A 17,588-nucleotide genomic window follows, 5' to 3' on the forward strand; every position below is an offset into this window, starting at 1 on the left:
CCTTCAAAAAAAAAAAAAAAAACTATATAAAATTAAATACGTACCGACAATATCTACAGTTAGTAATAAATTATGATTGTTAAATACTTAAGGCATCTCAACTGACAACACCCTGTGTAAACTATGAAAACTTCATCACAGATGACTCCACTACAGGAGGAGGCAGTGTCAACACTGGCAGTGCACAAGACAGGGAGAAGTAATCCTTGTTAATTGATCCTCGGCCCACGGCGCTCAAAGAGTCCCTGACCCAAGTCTTATTCTTTCTTATCACAGTGCAAAGGACGGGGAGGGTCCTAAAGGCATCCTTTAAAGGAGCAGTGTGTAGGATTTAGTGGCATTTGGTGCATATTGCAACCAACTGAATACTCCTCACCTCAACTTCCAACAAACTTCTGGGAGAATCTACTGATGCTCTCGAGAGTTGGGGATTAAATTGTCCAATTTGGGCTCCGTGGAGGAGGACCTGCTCTCGATGGACTGGTGCTAGATTGGATCAGCGGGAGAGATGCTCCGCTTGAAATTGGTTGTTATGCTGTGGGAGAATTAAATTTAGGGTTAGGATTGTTGACTGTATAATAAAATGGCTGTAGTCTCAGGGTCTAAAAACTGAAGCTAATTGAGTGGCAACCCACCCAGTGCAATGCCACTGACGGCCACTAGTGGCTGGTTTAAAAAAAAACAACCTCTGGCTTCAATAGACTCCCATTCAAAAAGCCTGAAAATATTCTTATGAAATACTTATAGTCAATTGGTTAATTAGATAAGTCTGGTTTGATTGACATGCCTGGAGGGCAGGCAGGTTGCTGTTATAGGTAGGTGGGGCATAGTGTCCTCAATCACCTCCCCAGCTCGTCTAAACATGGTCACCTCTGGCTACAAAAAAACAAGACGGCGATGACCAAAGTGCGAGACTCGAAGCTTTCAAATGGAAGTCCACAAACCGATGGGTGGGTTCCCACTTGGATCGGATTAGGGACCAGTTGATGGACAGTAAAACAACCAATCACAGCAGAGTAGAGTTTAGTGCGTGCTTCAGTCCGGCTGATCCAATCTAGCACCAATTCCCCCTGTGTAAATATGCAGAGGTCATTCTAATTGAACCAAAACACGATTCTAAGTTTTGATCATACACTATGAATAACAATATGAATATTATATTCACTTCCTGCTAATAGATGGCCCTAAATCCTGCACACTGGTCCTTTAACACGGAGCTCTGTTCAACTGAAGTGACAAGCTGACACAAAGAGGAAAAAAAAAGAAAAAAAAAAAAAGAAAAGAAGAAGTGTTGGTGGGGAGTGAGTGAAGGATTCGACTTGTTTTAACAGCCCGAATGTTTTCCTGCTGTCGCGTCGTCTCGCGTCTGTGTGCACTGAGAGATGGAGGCTGCCTCCGTCGCACCACGTTCTACATGTTCTAGCAATACAGCATAGCAACCAGCATAGCAACCACGAGGGGAGGTCTGTCACACAAATACACAAGATCAATACGCAAGCTCCTCTCCCAGCTCAAACACTGCATGAATACCTAAATATAAACCAACGCAAATGCAATACCAAGGAGAAACTTTTGTTGCTATAACTATTGTCACATGTGCTTGTTCTTTAGGCAATAAGGTAAACATCAAAAAAGAGGATCCCATCGTTGCCACCAAAGGGGACAGGATGAACACACGCTACGAGTCAGGGGAGCAACCACTGACTGGCTTTTTTTTTTTTTTTGTTGTTGTTTGTTTGTTAGTGTAGAGAAGATAGTCACAGCTCAGATTAACTAAGTCATGCGCAGGCGTCTCTGTACCTTTTTTAAAATTGAAGTAACGCTACCAAAGCTAACAGCCCGAGTCCACAATGAAACATGCATTTTTAGCACAGGCTGTTCATCCACTGGCCCCGCGCCAGGCGGAAATGCAGGTGCAAGGGCTGCTAAATCCTCCCACCTCGCTCTGCAGTGCATGATAGTTTCTAGTTTCCTTTTTTCCATCCTGTTTTAATTTTTTTTTTTTTTTTTTTTTTTTGGCTTTGTGTTGTATAAGCACTCCAGTGGCCATGCTAATAAACCTACAGTGAGTTAAAGTCTTGAAAACACACTCACATTTGCATGTTCGACATCCACACGTTTGTTAGACACATTCTTTGCGTCACACACACACACACACACACACACACACACACACACACACACACACACACACACACACACACACACACACACAAAATCTGTGCGCAGATTCAAGCTACACCGTGACATAATGCATTTTGGTAAAACACTTTCTACCTATTTTTTTTTTTTTTATATAAAAAAACAAAAAATTTGAAACACAAAAACAACTCAATCACTGAGTTCTGTTTTCAACAGCAGTGAAAGAGACCTACTCACACGACACCATCTCACATGACACCAACCCAAATGTACAACTGTATTGCAAAATGTCAAAGCTGCATGATAGAATTAAAACACTCAGCTAGCCGGCGCTCGGCCCCACGAAGGCGGCAGCGCACCACGTATCACTTGTTGGTTACTGCTACTCTACTACGACCACAAATGATCTTTAGGTAAACATGGCATCAGAGCGTTTAGTTCCTGTTAAGCTTTCTTGTGTGGCAGAATATTTACTCTGATTGATGTGTGTTTGAAAGGAGAGAAATATATATAGATGTGTATATATATATATATATATATATATATATATATATAGAGAGAGAGAGAGAGAGAGAGAGAGAGAGAGAGAGAGAAACGTAGCCAGCTCAGTGTGGGGTTATGCGTTTTTCCACTCTCAGGACATTAAGTCATGGCTTTGAGGACATGCTACACAGCCCGGGGCTACCTACAGTACAACACCACAACAGCAACAACACCCCACTTACGACCAGCAAGCTACAAGTAAACCCTGTGTACATGAGTATGTGTGTGTGTTTTGCGTGTCTTTTGCTTCCAGAGGGATGTGCTTCTATATAAAGAGAGTCCTTCGCGGGCTCTCGTGCAGTTAGTTATCCTGGCTTGGCTCAGTAAAGCGCGAGTCAGAAGGGTGGTGATGTCACATGAAGTCTGGGAGACATTTGGCAAAGCACCCAACGGGGGTGTGGAGGGCGGGAGGGGTGGAGGCCGGCGGGCGGGCGGGCGGGCCGGGGTGGAAGAGAGCAGGAACCACACGGGGGTGATTGAATCACCAGGGGTCGAATCTCATCAGCTGTCAGGGTTCAGCTGTGTTTCGATGTCAACTCGGCAGATTGGACACTTCCTGCTGGTGGCCAGCCATTGGTCCACGCAGCCCTGATGGAAGAGGTGCATGCAGGGCAATCTCCTGGGAGACAGACAGACAGAGGAGCACGGGGTCAATGTTGATTCACATGGGCGAGCATGAGTCTCCCGGTGCGTACGGCTATGTGCTTGTTAAAGAAGTTCGGAGACGAGCAGGGATTTTGTTCATTCAGGCATGCGGAGACGACTTCTGTTGAGTCATCAGTCCCACACGCCTCTCGGACAGCTGAGACTCCATATGCCGTAAGCCGACCCCCTCTCCCCCATCCCAGGGTACAGCTCTTATTCCCTCAAACTCACTCCCCCAACTTGGTTTAAAATGCAAGTCGGTGCGCTCGTTTCAGAGCTTAAAGGAGTAGATCCACATTTTGGGAAGTATGGATGAGAAAACTGAGACCACTTCATGCCTGTGCATTAAATATGAAGATAGCTTCATGTAGCTGGCTAATATAACGCTGGTGTGTACAGGTTGCCATAACAACCCGGGTACTCAACATGCAGAATAATTTTTTTCATTGCTGTAAAGTCGTTTATTTTATTTTTTTTATGTCGATGCAATATTATAATGCATGTTACTTAATGTAATTACGGGTTTCATAAAGATGATCGAGTTTGTATTGTAAGTCACATGACCTCATGACTGAGAAGTTTTCAGCAGAGCTCAGAAAACGTTTGTTTTTTAAACCATTTTTTTTTCTTTCTCATTTTTATGGCGTTCCATGAAACTCCAGCAGGAGCTAAAAACAAACATGAACGTGGACATCATTAAGCAGCACAGCATCTCTAGAGCTCATTAATATCATAGTTTAATTATTCCACTGGAAAAACAAAACTTAACTGTAACCAAAGTGCTAATATATGGGGGGTTAAATATTGGACTGTTTCTTGGCTGCCACCATTAACTTCCCTGAAGTCTCCGCTAGTTGCTTGGCAACTGCTCACAGCAAAGATATAGTCCCCTGAAATCACGGCAAATTGTCACTTTTACACTTGAATTTGCTAATCAGTAATTTTGCTACTGTATAGGGACCAGATTTACATCGTTTATGCCAAGCTAAGCCAAACAACGGCTCGATGTGGCCTCAGATTTACCATACAGACGTCAGTGTGGTATCATTCTGCTCGTCCATAGACGGAGATTAAGGATATTTCCCGACCGCATTTCAGTGACTCGAGGAGCATTTCTCACCTGACGTCCTCTCCGTCTTCCAGCATGGACAAACAGATGGTGCATTTCTCATCCACATCCGTTTCCTCCTCCACCCCGATCTTCAGTTGCAGGGGCTTTCTCTGTTAGCAGGTCGGATTTCAAACGGACAAAAGCCGGGGTCAAACAAAGGGTTAATATATTCACCAGGTTGTGTCTCTGCGTGTTATTTACCGCCGTACCTTCTTGTATTTGTGTGGAAAGGTGAATCTCTCTATAGTTGTCTGGATGGCTCCTCTGCTGACGCTGCCCAGCCGGTCCTCCAGCTGCAGCAACTCCTGCTCAAACAACAAGTTCAAATATGTACATTTTCAGTCAAATCCATCTGCTGGTGAAGATCATGTGATTCGATGGAAAGCTACAGAACAGCTACCAAATAGATACCAACTAGAATACGTAGAGCAGATCGGGTGGCACAAATTTGGCATCGTTTCTTTGCAGCAGGAGAGTACAGGGTCAGACGGAGGGACGGAAAGTTTAACGTAAATATGATTTAAGGCAGATTTACCTCATAACTTTCCCGCACAGCCGTGGCATGCCTCGAAGGATTCAGACTTTGCAGTGCCAGCAGATGCAGCTGGGGGTACGGGTAGTTTCGTATTTCATGCACGACCTAGTAAAACAAAATATATCAGCAATCGTATTGTTTTGATGCATTTTTTTGGAAACCTTATTTTTGACGACCTTGAAAGTGACACAAAAATCAAAGCCGTGTTTCCATTTGCTAAACATCAAAATCATGCTGCTGAAGGCTCAAAACTCCTGACACAATTATTAAAATCATGTCCTAGTGTGCAGCTCTTGAAGTGAGTACCGGCCCAAACTTCTACGTTTTACTCTGAAATCCCGCGACTTTTGTTACGTTGTTTGTGTGTGTGTGTGTGTGTGTGTGTGACCAGTTAATTGAAAGTGAACCAACCAATCACAGACGCGGAGAGTTCTGCGTGCGTTTGCATCTGACCAATCGAATCTCGCCCCGCTGTGCTCCTGCTGGCTGCTTCCCTCTGTCGGCGGCTAGTCTGAGTTACTTTACATTACCCTTAATAACGTTGGCTTGGCTCCAAAAGAGCACGAAGAGAATGCAAACAGAGTCATATGATGACACAGCGCTTTGTCAAATCCACCTCAACCAGGAGCAGGAAGCAGCAAAGAGCCAATTAATGTAACGTTAGCATTAGCGAAAACACCTTCGGCCAGCATTTAGTCTAACCCCAGAACAACATGGTGCCATTTCTGTAAGTATGCAAATATCTTACTATTAATAGCAGTGTTGTTTGTCCTCCCAACTATGTCTAGTGCTTATTAAATTCATGCTATCATGAAATATTCAGTCAATTAATACAAACGAATTGTCTGCTTTTTCTACAAAGTGTGCATAATTCCTGAGAAAACGGCCAAAGTCATCATAGGCGGGCTGAGTGACAGAACTTTCTGTATTGTTTCATATCAAAAGCCCTTCAGTGTTTCATCCACAGTCCGAGATTAGGAAACAGTCTGGTGCAAATGCCTTCGGCGGCAAGTCCCTGGTTTGATTTGACCTTTACTGCAAGTCATTATCTTTCCCCGTCTTTATTACGGCTGTCTAGAAAATTACAAAATTTTGGATGAACTAAAAAAAAAAAAAAAAAACAGCAGCACAGTCTGGGACCAACATACCACTTGCGCAGAGGATGTGTTCCTGGGGAAGTGGTGCATTCGAGGGGAGGCCAGGTAATGCTGATAGTGCTGCGGAAGCTGGTGGAGCTGGTACTGATGGTGAGGCAGGCCGGCATCTACGCTGAGATCCCTGCAGAAAGAGAGGTGGGCCACTAAATCAGCGTCATCTCCCAACGTGACAGGCGGACAGATGGGTGCGGAGATGAGAGCTCGGGATAATTTCTCAGCTCTGCGGGATTCTCGTTAATCTCCGACGGCGACTCACCAGTCGGTGCCTTCGGCCAGGTACCGCGGTTGCTGTGTCATTGGCTGGGGGAGATGGAGGGGAGGGGAGAACTCGAAGCCAGAACGCAGTCGGTGAGGGTTCAGGGGAATACGCTCCTGGGTTCTTCTGCAATTAGAGAAAAAGATTAGATAAAAACGTTTGGCCTGGTTTCCCGTGCGCCTGTGTTTGTATTTGGTTGTATTACTACCTGGAGTGCGGGAGGATCCTGCGATGCTGCGCTTCGAGGAGCTGCTGCTGGATGAGGTATTGCTGGTGTAAGGCCTGAGGTAGGAATGAAGGCCCCGGCACATCCTGGAACTGAGGGGGTGCAGGCAGGGCAGTGAGGGGCGGATGGTGCGCGGCGGGGAGGTGCGGGGCCAGGCCCGTCTGCGGGGGCTGGCTGGCGTGTCCTAGAGGGAACTCGGCTGAGATGGGCGCCTGGGGAGCGCCCAGGTGAAAGTGTCGGCAGGAGGTAGCATGGCTGTGTTGATGCCTGGTGAAGTGTGCTCCTGTGGGAAATAAGTGCGAGTGATCAAAGTTGAGCCTTTGTGATTACTTTTAAATTTAAACAAAACACCACAGAGACAGAAACATCACACAGCAACACGCTGGAGGAGACACATTCACGTACAGCCGAGAACAGGTAACGTGGAGGACGCATAAAAAATAGCAGAGACATGACACGGGAAGAGACAAGACAGACAAGACAGCAGATGGACGATGACAGACATTGAGACCCCCTGTGGAGCTCCATCTAAACCCAGATTGAACCCAGTGGCCTGCCGCTCCACTCGTCATGATAGCAGCCAGCAGGAAAGACCCATCTTCACTAACAGCCCAGGTTTTTTTTTTTCTCCCCCCCTCCCAAGAAGATCTACAGCAGCGAGGCTCGTCTGCGCTCCATCGCTCGTTACCTTAATAGATCTGCGCTCTGTTATTTATGTCTGCTGTTGGAAGGAACATCTTAAACTGTAGATTTCTCATTGAAGGACTCTGATAACAGTGAGGCAAATTAAAATGGGCTTAAAAAGATGACGTGCCTCCGTTTCTACCTCTCCCTCACGCCTTCCTGTCCGAGGCGGAGGAGACGAGGGATCGCGTGGAAAGTCTCACCGAGTCTCCTCGGTGGCACACTCGCACAAAACGATCGATAGAAATTACTCTGCAGCCCGAGAAACGAGGGCTCAGGAGGAGGGTGAGACGGGGGCAAACAATTACTTCTTCCACCTCCCATTACAGCTTTCCAGCTTTCTGGAGCGGGACGCAGGCAGCCGGGTCTGGAGGACGGAGAGTGCACCGTGTAATAAAATACCTCAGTATTGGGTTTTTTCCACGGCCCGTCAATAAGTAGAGTTCATTCAAGTGATGATGTAAACAGTTTCGAGTTCAATCAGGCTGAGTGTATCTGCTGAAGAGTAATATGGGCTGACGGCGTATGTCTAATATGAGCAAGGAGGAGGATTTGGCAGTTAGTTAATGGTTTGTCATATATTTAACATTTGCTGACAAATTGAATTAACAGTAGACGGTTTACTGAGTCGAGGTCTAATTTACAAATGATCAAGTACGTCATATATTCCAGGCAAGAAATCTGGCGTTTGTCCAAGTAAACGCAAAATCCCATGACTGACAAAAATGTAGCCTACATCTAAATATTTATTTTATTTCATTTCAACGGTTCAATAAATTAGAGAATGTGCTCATAGTAAGTTTTTTTCTTTTCTTACAATGGCTGGTTAGCTTAGCTTAGCACACAGCCTGGAAACAGAGAAACGGATAGCCTGACCGTGTATTATGGTTACTAAAGCTCGCTCATCAAAATGACCTCGTTTGATTATTTTTGCACAAAAATCAAACTGTTAAAGCAGCTGAGATCAAGTTACAGCTCCATCAAAGACATACAATAGTTTGTTCCCCTTAAAATGGCAAATTATCATTTCAACACTTTTTTTTTTTTTTTTTAGGTGAATTAAATAAAAGTATAACTGTTTAGTGGGCTTTAGAAGTGGAGATAGGAGAATGTTTTTATCTTTTAACAGAGACATTTGCAGAGCAAATAGGAATATTTCTCTGAATGTCAAACCGTTCCTTTCGTCATTGCCGAAGTGACATATTTGCACGGTTTTGCTTGGTTGAATGTAGCCTTGGGACGTGTAATGCCAGTGAGCACCGACAGCCTTGAGCAAACTGAAAACAACATTTGGCTGAGGAAGTAGAGCAGAAATGGCAGACTGGTGGTTTGGATTGGTTGAAGGCTCCACATCGGTGTTGTATGAAGCCTGTGACCCGGTAAGACCGGACTCCGTGTGAAGCTCAGGGTAGATATCAAATTATTTGTCTGTGGGCTCTTCCACAACGTGAACCGCTGACATTAATATTTGACATACTGCAGAGAGAGCCGGCAGGAAACAGCCCTGATGCTGTTATTGTTACATCTCTGCTTCGATTTGCAGACATGAAATGCCTGATTGGTGCAGAACATACCCCCCCCCCCCCCCCACACACACACTCCACACACACATACACACATACACACACACACACCTCACCCCAGAGCTGCTGCACCGGCAGCCCCTCCCCCACAGTGTGGCTGCGGCATGGTGTCCCAGTGTGAGTGACAGCTCGCGAGGCCCCGCCCACTTGCGACTGCAGCAGTCTGACATGGAGCCTCTCTCCCTCACCCTCTTCCTGCTTCCATCACTGCAGCTTTACAATTCACACCTCCTCCACACACAATCCTGTCCTCTGCCTGTCTGGTGGGCTTCCATCATGTGACACGCCACAATCACCACACCTGCTGGCGTGTGGTAAACTCTCTCCGTCTGGAGAGGAAGAAATCAGCCTCTCTGTTGTAGAGCTGGACTGAGAACCTGCATACAAACAGCTCTGCGTGACACATGCTTTGCACTCTCTTCACTGACCTTGCTTCTGTACTCTGGCCAGACATGTGGGTGGAAGACTTTTGTGACCTTAGCGTCGGCCTGTGCCAGCGCAGCTACTGTGGAACAACATATGCATTACAGCTGTTGGGTTATTTAAAAGTCTGTTGCCGTAGCCGGTGGAGAAATTTGCCGAGCACACGCGGCTGCGTCTCGGGCACACTTTGTGTGTCTGCACATAAATAACTATTTCGGACATCGTGAACACATGTAGGGCTCAAATGGTCAGAAGTGGACCGCAGCCAAGTCCCCGACTCTAAAACTCTTTACATTTCGGTAGAATAGATTTAAAATGGGCATCTAAATACTTGAAGTTTATAACAGCGGGGCCCCACGCTGCATGTTGTGACTAATTGTCCGACTTTCAAACTTTTCAGAGGCTTTTAATGCTGTGTACAAAGTGAGCGCACCACTTAAAGGCCAGACAGCACATTTAAAAACTGAACATTTAAAGGGAAAAAACTGAACTTATGTGCATACACCAGGTGTGTAATTAAATATTTTTTTGTAGACACCATCAAGTGAAATATTAGAATTTACAAAAACCTCTAAGACTTTTAGTTAAAGTAATGTCACTACATGTTTCGTAAATAATTCAAAGCCTTAACTGCACTTGTACAGTAATGTGAGCCTAATTGGGTTTATTTATGCTATGGTGACAGGCTACAAAGGCGTGCGACTACATGATGTATTAATATGTTTTCACATTATAAAACCGCGGGCTGAAAAAAGCCTCTTTGTGATTTAAAAGTTGATCACTTGTGCCGAGACAGTTATGTTTTTGGCAAAGTTTGTTTGGCTGTTTGCTGCCAGGATGACGGAAAAACCAAACCGATTTTCATGAAAATTGGTGGAAGAGTGTAGCACGGGCCGAGGAAGAACCCATTCAATTTTGGAGCAGATCGAAATCACGGGGCAAATAATTTCTGGCTTTCGTCAACATTGCGAATTAGGCCATTTGGTCTGCTAAGTGCCGTACATCTTTAAATCCAGTAAGGGGTAGTAAAGTTAAATTGTGACAAAAAAATCAAAACATAGTCCATTCTACAAATAGGATGATCCTGTGTCATAATCCACATTCACAGGTAGCATTAATCCTCTGGGATACACATACAGAAAATAGTCCTTAAAGATCACTAAGGGCAGTGGTTTCATAGGGGAGAACTCTAACCAGTGATTTTAAGAGCCACAATTCAAGATTTAGTAGACAACTGGTCCTGGCAGAGGTCTGCGCTCTTCGAGTGCCCTTCTAGTTTAAAAATGTGTCAAGATCTATTCTTTTAATTAACAAGAAAAAGACAAGTTAAGAGGCTTGTTGCCTTCAGCATTACATAAAGACTGAGGAAAAACAGTAACAAAATCTGCTTACAACTCCCTTTACAGCTCATTAATTAACACATGATCTGGTGTTTGTTTAGCCCAGACACAATTGAAGTACAACAATGAAATGTTGTAGTTTTTACAGACAAAAATTAGCCTGTTAACTAACCTCCTACACAAAGCATTGAGGTTTTTATACATAACGTTGCGTTGTGAAGCTGGTGAGTGGATTTTGTAGGACAGAGTCAGGCTGTTTTCCTTTTGTTGTTGTGCTAAGCTAAGCTAACTGGTTGCACCTTCATGTGTTTCATACAGACATGAGTGGTATTGATCTTCTCATCGAACCGTCACAAAGACAACAGATGGGTTTCCTGCTCCTTTAATAACTCAGTGCAGAACTACTCAATTTTCAGAAGATTGCAACCCAGTGTTTGATAAAGAGAGACTTTGAAAGGTCTTTTAGCTTTAGATACTCGTCAGTCAATACCCTGAAGAAAGGTTGGGGCAAAATCAAGGTATACCTTCAGACGATTCATGCATCATTTTGTTTCCACCGAGGCGTAAAACCCTTTGTTATGTCTGAGTGTGTTAGGGAAATTATGGATTTTTGAACATTGATTAGTCGGAGATTTCTCTCGGATTGTTTTATCCATAAACATCTTCTCAGATAACTTTACAGAAAACTGATCTTATCACCATGTACATTATCAAGACAGAAAATGAAATACAACATGATTTTTATCCGCTCAGTGGTTCCAAAGTTAACTCAACACCAATGAACACCAATGAGTGAATGTGAGGGAAGCTGTTTTGTTTTATAAATAGTGTATGGATTAGAAGGGAATGACAGGAAATATCAATGCTGGTGTTTCAGTATAAACATGCTTTTTTTTTTTTTTTTTTTTTTTTTTTAAATGGATAGAAAACTTGGTTGCCCCTTCTTTAAAAATAAGCAGAGCAGCAACTTGAAGAAACTGTCAAAGACAGCTGAGAAATGAGAGCACATATAGAGTGAGGGGACCGTCTCAGTGACAGCACAGTGTGGAGGGAGGAGGGGAGGAACACATGGAAATCAGCAAAAAGCACACTGAAGGTTAGGAAGAAAACTACAGTCTTTATTGGAAAATATTAGTATGTGTGGCACTGTGTGATAATAGTAATAATAAGAGTTATATAGCCTATATAATCATAATAATACCATGCAAATAAAGACCATAGGCAAGGCCTGACCATGCTCTCTGTAGGGTTAACAGAACAGAAGCAGCATCCAATGAGTAGATGTGTATGCTTACAGCACATTTCAGTACAGCAGGGACATCTCTACACAAAGATTACATTGGAATCTGCTGTTCAATGTGGAAAAACAAAAGTATAAAATGACCATGCATTAGGATCTAATACAAGAACATAAGGTAGAAAAAACCACAAACAAAGAATAAAAAGACATTTTGATTCTAGAAGGAGATCTACAGCAGTGCAGGATATACACATCCCTGTAAAATGGATAGCATTCTGGAGGTGCCGGAGGAAAGATTTGAGAAAGGGGTGGGGGGAGGAAGGGGGAGCTGTGCATGACAGTGGGTTATTTTTTAAAATGGCAAGATGAGTTAGACCTACGTCTCGCCAATTTATTGTGAAATCAATTCAGCTAGCAAGGAACAAAGGCTTTGACACATGGATAGGATTACGACCAGCTGTTTGGACGCTACTAGAGCGGGCGCAGTGGACCGTAACCTCACACAGGTTACAGTGATTTCACTACTGCGGGTTATTGTCCAATTTTTTTTAATTTTTTTTTTTTTTAGAATAACAGGATTTCGGGTAAAACGGTGCTTTTAGGCGCACCTTTTGGAAATAGGGGATGGAGACTGTAATTTAAATCGGCTGTAATCGGAAAATCGGGGAGGATCAAAAATGCATCCACTTTACAGAAATTTACAGCAGAATGTAGTCTATCCACACTGAATGGGAGAATCACAATGACAAGTCTGTAGTAAAGTCTCACGCTACAATGGGTTATTCACTAAAGAGCAACATGACAGTTTTAAATAAAGACAAAACTGGTTGTTTTTGTTGTTGTTGTTGTTTTTTCTACAGAGAGTGTTATTCTTTAGTCGGTTACACAGAAGGATACGGTATGAGTGGGAACTCGGTGTTTTTTTTTTTTTTTTTTTTTTTTTTTTTTAATGCCAATGTCGTCTTCAGATGGAAAGAAGAAGGAAATGAGGAAGAAGGGGGTTCACAATACAGCTAGATGCAGAGAACAGGCAGAGGGCTACGGCAGACAGCAGCAGATGATCGTTAGCTACACAATGGAGGGGGACAAAGGTCTGAGAAATGCGGAATGTGGAGCCAGCCTCGATACTATGGAACAGGAAAAAAGAACACAAATAAAAGCACAATGAAATCATTGGTGCTAACTGCATGTAGTTGTTGTTGTTGTTGTTTTTTTTAACAATGCACGTCAAATTACTATTATTATTACATAATCAACACAGGTAGCCTGCTGCAGTGGAGGATGATGCTGTTGTTTGTTTTCATTTTTTTTTTTTTTTAATGCTGTTCACATTTTTACTACTTGGAGCACCTGCGGCGAATTAGGCATTTTTTTTTTTTTTTTTTTTTTTTTTTAGTAAAAATGCCACCATTTTATAGCCTATTTATAATATAGCCAACAATATCCCTGATCTAAACGACTGTTAAAAAAGCGCCTGTCTTAGATGGAAGAAGCGGTTCTGGAAGCTAAAAAATAAATAAATAAATAATCTCAGAAATGAGGTTAAAACGTGCGCAAAAAAAAAAAAAAATATATATAAATATATATATAACCACACAAAGGAGCGTTGGATTCAGATACCAGACGCCTGCCGGCTTGCTTGATGATAAATTAAAAGGCAAGAGTTGGTGTTGGTGTTGGTGGTGGTGGTGGGGGTCTAATTAGCGACAGCTGATCTCGTATTAATCTGATGGGTTTTGTCCGGTTCGGCGACGTAAAACAGGACAGACGAGCAGCCGCGGAGGGTGACCGAGGAGCGGGGCTGCCATTTGACAGCTGCGGTCATTTGGTGCGGTTAACAGGGCCCCGAAAAAAAAACAAAAAACAAACACCCTAACGCGACATCCTCGCAAGGCTGTTTTTGAAGAATAATTAAAAAAATAATAATGTCCTGAGTCACAGTAGTAAAGTACCTTTTTTTTTTAATTTTTTTTTTTAAACGGTCTCGGTTTTTTTTTTTCGACGCGACGGTCCAGCTAACGAAGACGGCTAACGCTGCCTCGGTCCGCTCGCTGGGTTTTTTTTTTTTTTTTTTTTTTTTTTTTTTTTTTTTAGTTAGCAGGTGTCAGCTCTGTTTACATCATTTATATAAAAAAAAAAAAATAAAAAAAAAAAAAAAGAAGAAACGCCGAGAAATGTGTTAGGGTTAAGGACAGAAGAACATGAAGCTAGTCGTACCTCTGTTTCTAACTGAGCCGAAGACGGGGAGAACCAGATATCCAACATGTACTAACACCATCCTGGGTCCTTCTTTGTTGTGTGCGCAGCCCGTGAGACAGATGGTCCATGGAAATGATCCCCTCCAGTCCTCGGTACATTCAAACGGACAGGCTGCGCTGCCTGCACACACAGACCCGCACGGTCCAATCACCGGACCCCTCCCAGCAGAACCCTCCGGCTCCGGCAGCCGGATCCACCAATGGGGAGCGTCGGCGGGGCGGGCATGTCTGTTGTGGGTTTTTTTTGGACCGCCCACCCCTCCATGATCCTGCAGCCCGGATCGAGAGGTACTCGGTGGCTCTGTCTTCTCGTCAGGGACCCCGTGATGAGCACATGAGACTGTTTATTTACAGTTTGCATGGACGTTTTTGGTCATTTGTTTTTTTTTTTATTTTAAAGGACTTTTAAAGAATTCAGCGGTGGTGAAATCAGAAATCAGACAGCTTTATTGGTTACACATACAAGGAAGGTGACTCTGGTTGTAGCTTTTCTCTCTGTGTGCAAAAAAAACAACAACAGACAGACATAAATAGACATATAAAACATAAATAGACACATATATATATGTATGTATACATATATATATATATGTATACATATACAGCTAAGAAACTAGTAGTACTCAAACTTGAGGTGGACCTACTTCTTCTCTAATACATCTATCTGACAGCTTTAGTTACTTGCTATTACTTTATAATTTCATTCAATAATTTCATTAAACAAAACATACGTAATGGTTGTAAATGTTTTAGCTCCATTATCGGTCAATTTACAGAAAAGTGCAAAGATGCCACACGTTTTATGATTCCACCTTCTCTAATGGGATCACTTGCTTCTTTCCTTTAATAGTTAATTTCAGTAACTTGCATTTATTTTTGGGGTAATTTAGAGGTTTGCGTTGTTTGAGTGTGACAGTATCGGTTTGAGTTCTGGCTTATTGTGATGTGGATTTGTGAATATTTTCAGAAATTTACAAACTCAAAGGAAACGATTCTATTAATCCTTGATGTGAATGATCATCAGTTGCTCCCCTGTAACATAAATATAGAAACAACCAACTTCAACAGTAAAATCCAAAGGGCCATTTTTTTTTCTGCCATTGAGCACTTCTACTTTTAAGTACATTTTCATCCCAATTTTGACAGCCTCATTTGGGGGAAACATTACAAGTTCATTCATTCGCGAAGAAGATTTGCCAAGTGGTTCAATATTTCTCTCCTAAACTCGGCCTGCTGACTCATTTTAGTCATTACATGTGAGCACCAACTACAAGGCCAGTCTGAGAGAAAAGAAACCCATTTAACTAAATCCAATTATAATTTTAGCTTATCTGTGTCACTTTGGGATGCTGTGGCTCATTTGTCCCGTGCAGCCATCTCTCATTGAGTAGTAACTAGCAGACGATGTCATCAGGGAAATATAAATAATCTGTTTCAGATCATCAAGTAATATTTGATTCTCATCATAATTCCTGTGGCTCTCCCTAAACATATGTTGCGCTATTTTTTTCTGTAGAGCAGAAGTGCTGAAAACTGTCTGTGTCCTGAAAACCTTTCTGCCTTCAGTGTTAAGCCTGAAGGATGAAGGAACAGATGGGCACGGGGAGGCTGAGGGGGTCACAAAACTCTTAGTCCCATATGTCCTCCTCATCCTCCGGTTCCCACCATCCCAGGCTTTAAGCCTGCAGTGAAACACAAAGAGCCTTTCATAATGCTTTACTATCACTGCCGGTCAAACTCCTGCAATCACTTCCTTTTACTCTTAAAGAACGCAGTCTTGATCTTTAATTTACAATATCTGAACTGCATTTCCTTTCTGTCCTCGTGTTTGTGAGTCACACTGCCCTCTACTTCAAGGCCACAAAATGTCAACATACAATTTCATATTTTCAAACCTCTAACTAACGATTAGTTTCATTATTAATTATTTTCCCTCTCATTTCAGAAGTTTGAAAAATATTTGGGTTCTTTTTTTTTTTTTTTTTAACCATTCGTACTTCCAAATTTATTGATGAATTCTTGTGCCATGCAGAAACATATGGATTTTTTTTCAAATGTGTTTTTGAGGGCAGGATCCAAATATGTTTTATGTATTTATCACTCATATATTTTTGTTCTAGTATGCAAACATGGACGTGGAAAAAGCCATGTCAAGGACAGTGTTGGTAGACTGTTGCTGAACACTAGAGGGATGTTCCAGAGGCCAAATAGAGGTGAAAATCACACACGGGTACATTTTTAGAAGTGATTTTGGGATTATTTTAAATCTGACATCAGCCTTATTTATGACAAAGTAATATAAGAGTTTGTCACTTAATAAGTAAGAAATCTAAAAACGGGTTCAGCGTGAAAAGTAGATTATGGTCTGTGTGCCAAGTTTAAGACAGTTGATGATTATTATGTCAATCAACATAAAGTTTTCAGCTCCAAACATTTTAACAAAAGGAAGTTGTTTAGAAAGCAGCTGATATTTTGAGTTCTCTTAGGCAGAGCCAGGAAGTTACACTCTAAGTCCTCACTGGTAATTAGAAGTAGTTCCATGCATAATTTTATTTTACAAAGTCCCGTGATGCTTATTGGAACCGTCATTCACGAGTGAGCTGCCACTCTGAATAAACCTGGAAACAACTCGGAGCAGTACATCTGTAACACGGAGTCTACGTCATTGGGGCATCACTGGGGCTAAAGAGACATCTGCGAGAGAGAGAAAGGACACTCGTTTCTGGCTTTGGCACATTCACCAGTCTGTGAGGCCACCACTGCCCTGTAAAAATTAGCATACAGCTGATGTTCTGCCCCGAGGGTGAAAAGAGTTGGCTAAAGGACCCCGCAGACTGCATTGCTCCACTCCCTCATTGTCCTCTTCATGTGAACTCCGTATGTCCCCCTAGTGGCAGGTGCCACACGGTGACCTCTGACCCGGCATGCCTCTTCGGTGGGTGAGGATGAAGCGACATTGTTCACAGCGAGGCAGTTGTCTAGACTGTTTGGCCGCGGGATAAAAAAAAGAAAACAACGAGAGAGCTCATTAAGTAGGTACAAACCTACAGTGACGAGTATTCTCATTCACACAGACAAGAACATACTGGAATAAAAATCTTCCCGGTGTACAAGAATTTGGACCTCAGGTGCATTCATTGTCATTGAAAGAGGAATTTCAGTAACAAGTTGTAAAGTTATCTAAAAGGATGAAAAACACGTCACCAATGTCAAATGTCTTCAGCTCAATTAAACTCTTTTGGACCGCCAGAGCTGTCAGCCATTTTTGCAAGTAGACCTTTAGACAAAAAAAATAAATAATCCTCAACCCGCCAATTATCCTTCTGTAAATTTAACATGAGACATCTGACATCCTAACAGTCACAGCACACGAGCAAAGACTTACACAACCTGCTTGTAAAATCAATAACTTGGACTTCAAAAATAAAAACCACAGCACAAAAGA

The 17,588-nt window shown here is 42.7% G+C and overlaps 1 protein-coding gene across 3 annotated transcripts; it reads right to left on the bottom strand.

Moving 5' to 3' along the window:
- ark2ca (arkadia (RNF111) C-terminal like ring finger ubiquitin ligase 2Ca) lies at positions 1–14,248 on the bottom strand. 3 transcript variants are annotated; one of them, XM_069169581.1, is made up of 8 exons: positions 14,103–14,248; positions 6,598–6,898; positions 6,390–6,515; positions 6,125–6,254; positions 4,977–5,081; positions 4,651–4,746; positions 4,451–4,551; positions 1–3,304 (listed from the first exon to the last, which is right to left on the bottom strand). In XM_069169581.1, the coding sequence occupies exons 1-8, from the start codon at positions 14,161–14,163 to the stop codon at positions 3,187–3,189; spliced, it is 1,038 nt and encodes a 345-aa protein (XP_069025682.1). In that variant the 5' UTR covers positions 14,164–14,248; the 3' UTR covers positions 1–3,186. The 3 variants fall into 3 exon arrangements, with proteins under 3 accessions (XP_069025682.1, XP_069025691.1, XP_069025700.1); XM_069169590.1 differs by lacking the exon at positions 14,103–14,248 and adding an exon at positions 11,170–14,049; XM_069169599.1 differs by lacking the exon at positions 4,977–5,081.
- Between the last annotated feature and the right edge of the window lie 3,340 nt (positions 14,249–17,588).

This window comes from Embiotoca jacksoni, unplaced genomic scaffold (genome assembly GCF_022577435.1).
Source record: "Embiotoca jacksoni isolate LCO1_2020_lvr unplaced genomic scaffold, fEmbJac1.0.p SCAF_10, whole genome shotgun sequence".
Taxonomy (NCBI): domain Eukaryota; kingdom Metazoa; phylum Chordata; class Actinopteri; family Embiotocidae; genus Embiotoca; species Embiotoca jacksoni.

What these genes read in the sequence shown, in the direction of transcription:
- ark2ca (XM_069169581.1), bottom strand. Translation starts at nt 14,163, where the DNA reads ATGGTGTTAGTACATGTTGGATATCTGGTTCTCCCCGTCTTCGGCTCA. An exon ending in CTGGCCGAAGGCACCGACTG is followed by an intron (nt 6,255 to 6,389) that starts GTGAGTCGCCGT and finishes CTCTTTCTGCAG; the next exon opens with GGATCTCAGCGTAGATGCCG. An exon ending in ACACATCCTCTGCGCAAGTG is followed by an intron (nt 5,082 to 6,124) that starts GTATGTTGGTCC and finishes TTGTTTTACTAG; the next exon opens with GTCGTGCATGAAATACGAAA.